At 43.4% G+C, this 12,654-nt stretch overlaps 1 protein-coding gene across 5 annotated transcripts in view; it reads right to left on the minus strand.

Annotated features, from left to right (window-relative positions):
• Nucleotides 1-4,598: 4,598 nt before the first annotated feature.
• The window catches only part of CABLES1 (Cdk5 and Abl enzyme substrate 1), a 53,749-nt gene continuing 45,693 nt past the window's right edge, over nt 4,599-12,654 (minus strand). For 4 of the 5 annotated variants that reach the window (XM_083748259.1, XM_083748257.1, XM_083748258.1 and 1 more), the window contains 3 exons: nt 9,811-9,917; nt 8,560-8,767; nt 4,599-8,307 (listed from right to left, as the gene is read on the minus strand). In XM_083748259.1, coding sequence (XP_083604385.1) covers nt 8,167-8,307; nt 8,560-8,767; nt 9,811-9,917 — 456 coding nt within the window. In that variant the 3' untranslated portion in view covers nt 4,599-8,166. Of the gene's footprint in view, nt 8,308-8,559; nt 9,541-9,575; nt 9,918-12,654 lie in introns of all 5 variants that reach the window. The other variant, XR_014566604.1, reaches the window with a different exon arrangement.

The following is a 12,654-nucleotide window of genomic DNA, read 5'->3' on the forward strand; positions in this document are numbered from 1 at the left end:
GTTGCCTTTGACTGGAGTTAACTGTCCAGGGGTCCTTTACCTTTACCTTTACCTAACGATATTAAGTGGCAATGCCTGAAATGGAAACTGAGAATATGTTGCTATGATTAATAATAATAATAATTTATTTATATGCTGCCCATCTGACTGGGTTTCCCCAGCCACTCTGGGTGGCAATACCAATGTGTATAATTTATTGCACCAATTATATATAATTTATGCATCAAAAGCATAACCAAGCAGCTGGTTTCAAAGGGAAATAAACTTTCCTAATGAGATGCAGTGGAAGTCCTATTAATAATATTTTGAGGAGATATATGTAGCTGTAAGAGCTTTAGTTTATTTTGCCTTTCAAAATTAATGTGTTGTTTTTTAAAAAAAATGTGGCTAAGTGGTAGTTTTATTTATTAAACAGTATTTTTTTATACTTCCTTATGGGCACTTCTGGAGGTTTTTGTTAGGTGTTATAGGCAAAACTGATTGATTTTAAGTTACCTGTCAACAGGCTGGTGCGGCATCAGCAATGCTTAATTAACTGCATAACTGAAATGTGGCTGGCAGCGCTAATTATTAATACATCTGGGGAAAATAAAACACTTTAATCCTTTCCTAGTCTAGGACTAGAAAAGCTTATTCAAAACATGACAGCTCCAAGTGCCTCTTAATAGGTGCTAATGGCTTTTCAATAGGCCGTATGTAGCCTATGGCAGCTGGCAAGTCCTGTGTTAGATTAGCTGTGTCCTCATCTTGCAACTCTAATAGGTAGATGTAGCATAAAGGTAAAGGTAAAGGAACCCCTGACCATTTGGTCCAGTCGCGGACGACTCTGGGGTTGCGGCGCTCATCTCTTACTGGCCGAGGGAGCCAGCGTACAGCTTCCAGGTCATGTGGCCAGCATGACTAAGCTGCTTCCGGCGAACCAGAGCAGTGCGCGGAAATGCTGTTTACCTTCCCGCTGGAACGGTACCTATTTATCTACTTGCACTCTGACGTGCTTTCGAACTGCTAGGTTGGCAGGAGCTGGGACTGAGCAACGGGAGCTCACCCCGTCGCAGGGATTCAAACCACAAACCTTCTGATCGGCAAGCCCTAGGCTCTGTGGTTTAACCCACAGCACCACCTGAGTCCCTCATGTATGTATGTATGTATGTATGTAGCATACACAAGCTGAATAGGAAAGGTGTTTTTGTTTTTGTGCTGTCCTCCTCTGTTTAGCAGAGTACTTTGAAAAAAACTGGACACCCCTCTTGCAGGAGTGTAGAGTTGTGATCTTTATGGTGTAAACCAGGCTTCCTCAGACTCGGCCCTCCAGATGTTTTTGGCCTACAACTCCCATGGTCCCTAGCTAGCAGACTAGTGGTCAGGGATGATGGGAATTGTAGTCTCAAAATATCTGGAGGGCCAAGTTTGAGGAAGCCTGATGTAAACCCATAAAGTAGGTAGGAAGCTCTTAACTCTTTTGAAGACCACGGTACCATGCCTCAAATCTATACATTGCCACTAAGAAGTTATGATCCATTGTGCTCAATGGGAGTTGCTCCCTGGTTAAAAGCAGATGTAAGGATTTCAGTGTGCCAGCTACACCCTTGAAAATTATCATGAACCTAGCAGGTTATACAAAATGGATTTAGATAAACACGGAGTTGTTTTTTCCTCAAATACTACCTTTCCTGCAGTACAACAAAATAGAGGAAAGAGATTTTAAAGTTCAAGTGCCTCAGCTGCCATTTCAGAAATGCTTTGCTTAAACAGAAAATTTAGTTTTTATTTTAACATCCTTTTAGGAGACATCCTCAAGACTCCTGTGGATTGCTATGATTGCCTCTGTAGATTTTATAACCCTCCTGTTCCCTTGCATGGATTATCAGTTCCAGGCAACACACAGGATAATTGAAATATTATTCTCTTGATTTCCTCATAGCTCCAGGCATAAAAATACTGTATAAGCTATAAAAGGATGCGTTAAATTTAGCACTTTGCAGTATTTTTAACCATTCTGCAAATACTGCCAATTGCAGTTTTACTATCACTTCAGTATGTTGCTATGAGTAAGAAGCATCTGAGGAACTGAAGTCAAGATAGTGGCTTAGAACTAGAGATGCACCAATGGAAGGCAGTGCATAGACTTGGCTTTTCTTCCCAGCCTCCCCAAAAGCCTCTTCCTATATTCAGAGAGCTGACGGAAGGAAAATTCCATAAAATCAGGCAGATACACCTTCTGCTCTGGCTCAAGTTTTTGGAGATCCCCAGTTCCTTCACTGTTAAGTAGGCTTCCCTGATTCTTAGAAGAGGCATTTTCCAGAGCTACTGCAGAGAGGGGAGGGTGGGAGTAATTTTCTATCTATACCCTTCAATGGGCACATCTCTGTCTCCAAGCCAGGATATTTGTATAAGATAGAACACAACAAGTAGTTCTAATGAAATTTCACGGGAAAATAGTCCATAGCAGAACCTTGTAGCTAATATTGTGTTACATCATGGTGAAAAAGATCAGACCCTTCACACGCCAGTAACTTGAGTTTTAGTATTTTCCTGCCAAGTGGTAAAATTCTTACTGTTTATCAGGTGCAGGTGTGTAATAAAATGACTGTTACTGTCCAGTATCGAGTCCTGTGGATGCCCTATGGGGCTTTTGCATTTAATGATACAGTCAAAGCTCACTGCGCTGAGAACCTTTCTTACACTGGAAGCTGCCTTGTCCAGAATCACACACACAATCAGTCTCTCATCTACTGACTGGCAGCAGCTCTGAAGGGTTTCGAGACAGTGTCTTGGAGATGCAAGAGGACCTGGAACCTTTAGTTTGCAAAACATGAGCTCTGCTTTCCTCTTTCTTACCTGTATCTTGCCATCAGTACAGTGGTGCCTCGCAAGACGAAATTAATTCGTTCCGCAAGTCTTTTCGTCTTGCGAGTTTTTCGTCTTGCGAAGCACGGTTTCCCACAGGAATGCATTGAAAATCAATCAATGCGTTCCTATGGAAACCGCCTTCAGACCAGGTTTGGGGACAGTCTGTCCCCCGACCTCTTCTGAAGGCCGACGGGGGGGGGCCCGAAAGTCTTTGCTTCCCCCCCCCTTCCCGGGACAGCGGAGACTTCTCCGCTGTCCTGGGGCGATTTTAAAATGCTGGCGGGCGGCAGTGAAGCCTTCGCTGCCGCCCGCCAGCATTTTAAAAACCCCGGGACAGCGGAGGACTTCTCCGCTGTCCGGGGCGATCTTAAAATGCTGGCGGGCGGCAGCGCTGCCGCCCGCCAGCATTTTAAAATCCCCCGGGAAGGCAGGCAGGGGGGACAAAGACTTTTGCCCCCCACCCGCCTTCAGAAGAGGTCCAGAGGGCTCTCCAAGCTGCGGATAGCAGCCTGCTGCCCCGCGTGAGGGGCAGACATTCGCAGCTTGGGAAGCCCTGCAGGACTTCCCCGCAGGGCTCTCCAAGCTGCGGATAGCAGCTTGCTGCCCCGCTCGAGGGGCGCTCTTAAGCAGAGCGCCCCTCGCGCGGCGCAGACATTCGCAGCTTGGGGAACCCTGCAGGACTTCTCCGCAGGGCTCTCCAAGCGGCGAATGTCGGCCCCGCGCGAGGGGCGCTTTGCTTAAGAGCGCCCCTCGCGCGGGGCAGCAGGCTGCGCACCTTCCCCTCTGTTCCCGGACCTGTCCTGAAGGCTTGCGGTGGGAGGAGGGCTTTCCTCCCCACCGCCAACATTCAGAATGCTGTTCTGAATGTTGGCGGTGGGGAGGAAAAACCCTCCTCCCACCGCAAGCCCCGGGAACAGAGGAGAAGCGCTGCGCACCTTCCCCTCTGTTCCCGGACCTGTCCTGAAGGCTTGCAGTGGGAGGAGGGCTTTCCTCCCCACCGCCAACATTCAGAATGCTGTTCTGAATGTTGGCGGTGGGGAGGAAAAACCCTCCTCCCACCGCAAGCCCCGGGAACAGAGGAGAAGCGCTGCGCACCTTCCCCTCTGTTCCCGGACCTGTCCTGAAGGCTTGCAGTGGGAGGAGGGCTTTCCTCCCCACCGCCAACATTCAGAATGCTGTTCTGAATGTTGGCGGTGGGGAGGAAAAACCCTCCTCCCACCGCAAGCCCCGGGAACAGAGGAGAAGCCCTTCGCGCCTTCCCCTCTGTTCCCGGACCTCCCACCGCAAGCCTTAGGACAGGTCCGGGAAAAGAGGAGAAGGCGCGCTGTGCTTCCTCACTGTCCCCGGAGATTTCCCTATGGGCTTTCGTCTTGCGAAGCAAGCCCATAGGGAAATTCGTCTTGCGAAGCCGCTAAAAAATCGGAAAACCCTTTCGTCTTGCGGGTTTTTCGTTTAGCGAGGCATTCGTCTTGCGGGGCACCACTGTACTAGCTCTTTTCAGACAAGAGGAGAGCGGTGTTCCCATGTTAGCATTGCTATTGTATTGCAATGTTTTTGCACTGCTATTAAGACTTCACTCTCTTTTCCCTGTGAACAATATAGATGTAAACAAAAGCTATTACACTATGCTAAGCCTACTTGAAAACCACTTGTTTTTCTTTTCATTTAAGTTACAGAATTTTAAAAATCCACTGAATAATGAACACTTCGGAACGTAATGGTAGCAATGAAGTGAGAGACACCAACAATTTAATCTTAAAGACATACTGTATTTAGGTATCGGCGGCCTCATTGTTCCTGCACCACCACCCCTACACAATTTGTGTAACACTGTAGGCAGGCAGAGCTTTTGAAAAGTTTCACTTGCCTGGGTGTATGCGGAGAAAACAGCTTTTCAAAATAATAATCTGTACAATACAGTGCATAGTACATCATCTCAAAACATTATGAAGAGAAAAGAAATGGATTTTACAAAAGCCCATGTCTTCTTTCTTTTTTTATGGAACTATTTACAAGTCAAAATTCTTGGTTTTGAGAAACAAAAATAAAACCTTTTTTTTCTTTTATTCACTATTTCACTGCTATTTTAATGCAATCTTGGAGAAAGAAGGGAGAATTACTATAGTTTACTTCAGTCGTGTTTTGTACATTGACATTTCATCAGTATGGCTTCAATTTACGCTACAAAGTTTTTTTTCATTTTTGTCGGCGCTTTTATGCAAAACGCCTTCCCCTGTAACTCCCCCGGCCCAAAGAAGCAGCCAAACATTTCTGCAAATGAAAGCAGGATGTTTCCAACAAACATACCAGTCAAGAATCCTGTCCAGTTTGTTGATGAGGGCTAATTTCCGTATCTTGACTCTGCATAAACCTGCATAGATATTGAAAGGGTTTAGAACTGCATTTGCACTACGCAAACCCACACTGAAGTAATGGCACTGCACTTGTGTACTTTCTGTCCCTGGTAGCCTCAGAAAGGCATCAGCCAAAGATCCACACCCACTATGCCGTCTGCACCACCTCTTTTCAAAGGAGGGATAACATATTAACATGGATACTGTCTCACAGCACATAGGAAAGGAATGTGGGTGAAAAGCTCTCTGCAGCAATAGAGGGTCTAGGGACAGGGGCTCTCTTTCCCCCAAAATTGTTGAAGGCACAGATGCTGTTTCAGGTTAGGTGGCGGCCAGAGCACAGGGTGTTCCTTTGGTTTACAAAGTGCCATCATTCTCCACTCTGAATTTTGCCATCCAAGAACAGTCTTTCCATGCAAAATGATAACGGTAAAGGAATTATAAAACATCCTCTCTGATCTTATGTATGCACTTGGGTCTTAGGCCCTCCAAATAATATGCACTGGACCACAGCTGAAGCCAGACCCACCCTAAAGTGCAATCTTTTAAAATGGTAACGATTGTTTTAATCAATAAACCTTTTAACTATGCATTGCAGAACAGTTTTTGGTCTTGAGGCTATGCAGAACATACATTTTGGGGGTTTGGCTAAATGAAGATGCAGAAAATGCAAATTCCCTTAATTTAAATGAGGATTTCCTTGGAGTTGCAGAAAACTATATAGTGTTTTTCTCCATTCTTCAAAGTAGCTTATGGGAATACATTAATATGGAAGAGGGCAAGTGAGCGAGAATTCTGGAACTGGCAATTTTTTTACTTTAACAACAGAGTTTTATTCTTAGTTCCTCTAACGGATGTATCATTCAATATATTTTTAGTTTATACTTGCAATATACAACTCAGACAATGGAGCATTCGTGTTTGAAAGCCAAAAAGAGGAAGCAAATCTACACCAATAAAGTGGATTTTTGTTTCAAAATCTACAGGTTTCAATGGAGTTTTGTATTTGTATATTTTCTTGGCTGTACTTTTCTTCCCAACTTCTGTCATTTCCAGTGTCACTAATGACTGCTACAGGAAAAAAGAAAAAAAAGTGGTAGATTATCTTGGTGGACACAACTGTTGCTCAATTAATTGTATTACGCTATAAACAGTAAAATACTCAACTTTATTGAAATCACTGTGTCAGCCAAGAACTGTGTTAACTGAATCTGCACTAGAAAAAGTGGGACATGTACATTAACTACATATAAAAATAGTAATTTAATTCTTTGTTGTATGTCCTCTAGCATAGTAGCAAGCACATCCAGCTGTCATTATCTTCTCATATTGTGTATATGTGTGTGTGTATACGCATGTATATACACACATATACACATGCAGGCAGAATGTTGGGCTAGCACAAGGATTAGTGCTATCCAATGGGACTGCCCTGCTCTCCCGGCACATGCCTCACTCTGTCCCCAAATTGCTCTGGAGGGCTGGAGGAAGCCTCAGAACATGTTTAGGCTGTTCGTGGGGGGTGGGAAGAGGGCAAGAATGTTCCCTTGCACAAGGAGAAATTCGTCTACCAGCAGAACATTCACTTTAGTGCTACATTATATACAACCCCAAATGCACACATACAAATATTTAGAAAACAGAACACACATGGGGTTTGTATAAGCTTTGCATCTCAGCCTGGGTTTTGTAATTTATGAACACAGTTAAAGTACTATAAGTTTGCTAAGTAGTGAAGTATGAAAAAATGTAACAATTTCAGTGCCCCCCCCTACTCTGAAATTTGATTTGTACAGCCAATTCCATTTTAAAACAACAGCAACAACAACAAAAAATTACCCACACTTGAGGCAAGTGTCTGTTATCAAGGCCCTAGGCGGCCGATTCTGGCCCTTGGCTGTACAAGTTGGTTTTAAAAAAACACTGTTTAAACATACAGCACCATCAACGTGCCTCAGAATGCACTCTAACATAGAGCACAAAATACAAACACTACAGAGTGCAAGTCTAACCATCTCCACAGAGGGAAGGTACAGAGGTTAGAAGTACGCATGTGGCTTAGAACAAGACACTTTCAAAATGTCCTCTCTCTTCCATACTGAACATTTGAATGGCATCGCATACAAAAGTGAAAACAAAAGCAGCTGTTGGTTTCTCACTTGTAGGTGTCATACCTTTTTTTTTAAGTAGTGTAATCTTTATATATAAAAAAATAAAGATGCTGATGTGGGGAAAACAAACTAACAACCAGGGATTATGCCTGGTTATTCAAATGAACCCGGATTATCTCCCTTTCAGTAATTACGTCTTTAAGCAAATAGAGAAAAGTTGTCCTCTGGCCTTTAGTAAACAAAATTCTAGCAATGATCCAAGGCTTCCTTCCACCTGATTCCAAACCTGCTCAGCGTCTCTCAACTAAATCATCATCCCATCCACCAGGAAAAGTGCACTTTCAATAACAGATACAAAAATAGATTGGCACGTTGTTGACACAGTGAAGGTATCTTCCGCAACCCGTCATTGCTTTAGGAATCCTTTCGTAATATGGAAACCGCTTCTGGGAAAGCTGATGAGGTTTCCACAGGAGCAGAATGTATAGGTTAAATAAAGTGTGAAATGAAGGCTGCTGTTTTATCTTCCTTCTCCTCACAGGAAAGTTTATGGGGAACTCAAGGAAGTTCTTTTTTTGTCCAAGTGGTGTGAATCTGCTCCACCCACTGTTCACTCACATGCAACTCATTCATCACTTGCGTCGAGTAGTTAAAACAGTTCGTCTAGCCTGAGAGTCTTAAGGAATTATTCCTACGATCAGGTTGAAAAGCTGCACTGAAAAGAGAATAAAGGGCGTTGGGGCATCTGTGCCCCCATTTTTGCATTTCCAGTAGTAACTGCTGCTCTTCTGAGCTCAACAGGGAAAAAAAAGTTTTTAAACCCCTCCCTCTTCTCGGAAGGGTAGCCTGTGCTAGGAATGCTGGACCAAGCGTCTATAATGTGGCATCACTTCATGTTCAGGTAGATGGAGAGCAAATTCCAAGGCCACTAACACTGGGAATTCAAAGGCAATCAGCTCCCTCCTGTTCAATCGGAACTTCTCTTCCAGTTTCTACAACAAAGCCAAACAGATTGATGTATTAGTCATGTACTTTAAACAGCTTCTTCCAATTGCACTTGCAAGTTTAAAATAGGTATCTTAAGTCTTAAAATTACATCCAACCTTTCTGATGCAGCTAACAAGCAAAGGCCAATGCATGATATAATGAAGACACAGCAATTCCTTTCATCTAAGCCACTGCTGGGTCAACCCTCCTTCACTACTACTTTTTGTGGCGAAGGTTTGTGGCCTGGGGGTACTTACATCGATAAGATGTTTCACATCATGCTTTTTGAGGTCACTGCCGATTTTGGCAGCGAGTAGGACACATGCTCCAGCACAGAGCTTTCTGTTCTGCTTGTTGAGTTTCCCCTTGAGAGCAAGCTTCTCAAAATAGACGAAGGCCATAGCCACGGTGGGTTCCTCAAAACCACACTCTTCTTGAGCTAGTTTGCGCATCTCTCGCTTCAGGCTGAAAGGGGAGGGAAAGGTGTGTTGCTGAAGAAACTCAAAGATTGTAATAGCACTACCTATCATTCAGAAGGCTTGCCTAAACACCACCCGTAAACTGCCATGTATCATACTGCTATGCTTCACTCTCGGCACCTGCAAATGTAAAGTGTCCCCTGAATTTCTGAACATTGAATTGTTCATGTTTGAAGTCATTTTTTTTTTTTTGTGTGTCCAAAAATATTATTGCAAGTCTTGAATCTCTAACTTCTATCATTTTGGACAAGACGGTGGACTGCAGGCAAGGAAACGGAAACAGACAAAGGAACTGGAGCTCCTGAAATACTAATGTTCTGACCCAATGATAGCTCTTCCATAATTCCTTTTGCTCCCTAACTTTTAAGTATCTGCTGTTGCAAAGGACTGAAAAGGTATTGATACCCCTGTACAAATGGGATAGGGGAACAAAGGATACAGCACGACGTTATCCCATTGTATTCGGCCTTGGCTGCTCATAAGTATTAATGGAGTAATTTTGTCATCACATCTGTACCCTGTTGTGTTTCCCTGTATGCAACTCTAGGAGCCTGCTGATCACTGAGAAATAACAATTTGTGAAGTTTGCAATGCAGCAGACGTGCACCAACACGTCTCCAATTCAACAATAGAAGAACAACCTTTCATCTATTAAAATATATCCATGATTAAGTCTTGCTATCTTTTGGTTGCAACAGCTTTCACTAATTTCAGAAACTCTATCCCTTTTTCAGCGGCTTTCACAAGAACATTCACATCCTTACCTTTCTGTTCCTTTAGATATTTGTCCTTACCTTTCTGTTCTGTCCTTACCTTTCTGTTCCTTTAGATATTTAAAAACACTACAGGACCATAATATATACTTAGACCACATGATCCCTATCTTATTTATTCAGCTTTCTAGTCTAAGCAAACATATGGCTTCTTCTGTAACAATGGCCTTTGGAGGTTACTGTTCCAGAAAACCTACTGTTAATATTTTACCTCCATCTACCAAACCTATTAAGGGCAGCTGCACGGCAATGGTACCTTCTTATTTTACTGAGTGTCAGCTTGATGTAAGGAAACTTTTCCTTGAAGGTCTCGTTCATATCTTTCTTAAGGTCTGATGGCTTCACATAATCAATTACTGTTGTCTGTAAAAGATTGGAGGGGCGGGGGAGAATTCAAGGTGAATTTTCTCAAAATTCCCAGTAGAATCAGCAAAAGTAAGTAATAGTTGCATGTTCTTATCCTAAAAATGATCTTAAGTACACTCTGGCAATAGCCATCAAGAAGATGCTTATCTGATTATTGTTTCAGAGGGACATCAATTTTAATCCAACACCATAAAATGCAACAGAAGATTATTTGGTACTTTTAAAAACTGCTATCTTGGCATAGTCATGATCTAGAATTCATTTTATCAGATGCATGCTGTGATTGTCACTTGGTATGTGTGTGCACATGCACCCACCCACATTTATATATATAAACAGTAGGGTCAAAAGGCCATAAATGCAAGAGTAGCAACAGAGCAACAGGTTAATGAATGGCTCACTCTTATAGTGCTCCTCTAGATAACCTATTTATGGAGCATTCACTCTCAGTTTGTGGGGAGGTTATGAGAGAACATACACCCATTCCGCATTCATCTTCATTTGCTTGCAGGAAGTTTATACATCTTTCTGTATACATTCAGTTCACACTTTTCAATGCACTTCCCCATCACTTTACTACACTGCAAAAAGTGCAGTAAAAGTGGCTTTGTTGTGCTAGGGCAACAGAATGCTTAAAACCACTTTAATAATACACATTCTTTGTTACAGTTCATCAAAGACCCACAAAACAGTTTCAAAAGCAGAATGCAGCAGAGATACAGGGATTCCAAGGCAGTCACTATATTTTATCCAGAGCATGTTGATTTCTATTTCTTATTAGCGCCGAGAGAAATTTTGCCATGTCCAGAGTAATATTATTTGACTTATCTTCAAGAAGATACTTGAGATAGAAGGTTTCAGAGTTTCTATGTAAATTTACCAATAAGGAAAAATACTCTACGTTTCTCAATATGCTCTTTCTCCCTTGCAAAATACTGAGAGGTGTCCATATTATTTACATGAGCTGGTACTGTTGAGAATACTATCTTTTCAGCTATGCTATGTTAAATTCAGACTTAATTGGGACTCTGAGGTTCTTCCCCACTGCAGGTGTTAATGCCTTCTTGCATCTCTGCATCCCAAAGGCTTTCATGGCTGTTTGTTGCAGCAGCTTTGGCTACAAGTTCCCCAGGGGAATGGTGCCTCTGGGGCTGGCTAGCGGGTGCAGGTTGCCAGTAGCTGAGGCGGCCTCAGAGTAAGCAAGCAAGTGGGCGAGAGAGCCCAGTCAGCCAGTCCACTAGCCCTTGCTGTTGGGAATGGAGAGACAAGTGGGAGGCAAGTATGTGCTGCACTGGCCTTTCTTGTGCTTGCTGTGTGCAAGGCTTGCCTGGGAGCTGAGTGCCCAATGCTGAAGGGGAGCCTTTCCACTATGCAGTGTCAGCAGTGCCTGCTGCTGCCACTGCTGCCTTCCAAGGTAAGATGCTGGCCTCACGTTCACCTTTGGCCAGTCTCCTTTGGGCTATTAACACTGGGGGCATCCTCTTCCAAGGCCCCTGTGGGGCAATGTGAGGAGGCATCTCTCTTTGGGGGTCAGGGGGCAGCTCAGAGACCAGGGGCAGCAGCAGCGGCTGCCCGGAGGACTCCCAAGGAGAGGAGGCTGAGGAAACATTCCACAAGGGAGGGTGTTTTAAAAAGGGTGAGAGGCTGCCAGCCCTGCAGGCAGGAGGTGACATAACTGGAGTCCTGAGCTCCATGGGGTGCCGCAGAAAGAATGTAGATGATCAAGGGAGCCACAGACTCATTAAGATTGAAAACCTCTGCTCCAAAGTATTTTTGTTGAAGTAGAGTGACATTTAGGTAGCTCGAAATATTTTCCCATTGGTTCTGAGTGGTTCCATTTATAAAGTCAATCCATTTGTTCTCTTGCATAGAGACTGCCTTGTCTGATGTAGACAGCAGAGGAAACTCTTGGTAAGTGATGACATATATTATACTGAGAGATGAGCAGGTGAAGGAAGTTGATATTAGAAATTCTGCCATAGTTTTGCCAAAGCTGATATGAAGATAGTGTTGTTGAGATTAAGAAACCACTTTAAATAGTAACAGATTGTCTTGACATACAGGCAACTCCCAATTTATGTTCCAAGGTACCACATGTTTAAGTAAAATTGCATATATTTGAAACAATCCTGAAAAAACCTGCAAACACCCTATTCCGCTTCCACCCCACTCCTTTTTCTGACATTTTGGGTCACACTGGGGTTAAACATGATGCACGTGAGCACAACTGCACACATATCGGGTGTGCCTAAAATTGTTGCTTCCTGAATATACTTCCTTTCTTGCCCTATGTTTCTTTGGTAATTAAGACAACACTCCAACATACACTTAACCTGGGACTAAATCCCACTGAATCAGTGGAGTTTACTTTTGAGTAGACATGTACAGAATTGTTCTGCAAGCTTGGCCAATGATCAGATATGATGGGACTTACAGCTCCAACAACATCTAGAAGGCCAGAAGTTCTCCATCCACTGTAGAAGCCACAAGTATTAAGGTGTATATACTTTGGGTCACTCTCCTCTGACTTCTTCAAGTAAAGCCTTTGCCTGTTCTTCCCACAAAAACTGCTAAACCATTCGCACACTTTTCTATGGCACCATTTAAACTAACAATGGTTTGAAAAGTGCACTGAGTGACACAGCACACTTTATAGAACAATATATGTTTGGCCAGGATGCTGATCTTTTCTATCTACTCTCAAAGTCCAAGTACAGAGTTCCGTTTCCCCCGA

The sequence above is a fragment of the Podarcis gaigeae genome (assembly GCF_964106915.1).
Source record: "Podarcis gaigeae genome assembly, chromosome: 7".
NCBI lineage: Eukaryota > Metazoa > Chordata > Lepidosauria > Squamata > Lacertidae > Podarcis > Podarcis gaigeae.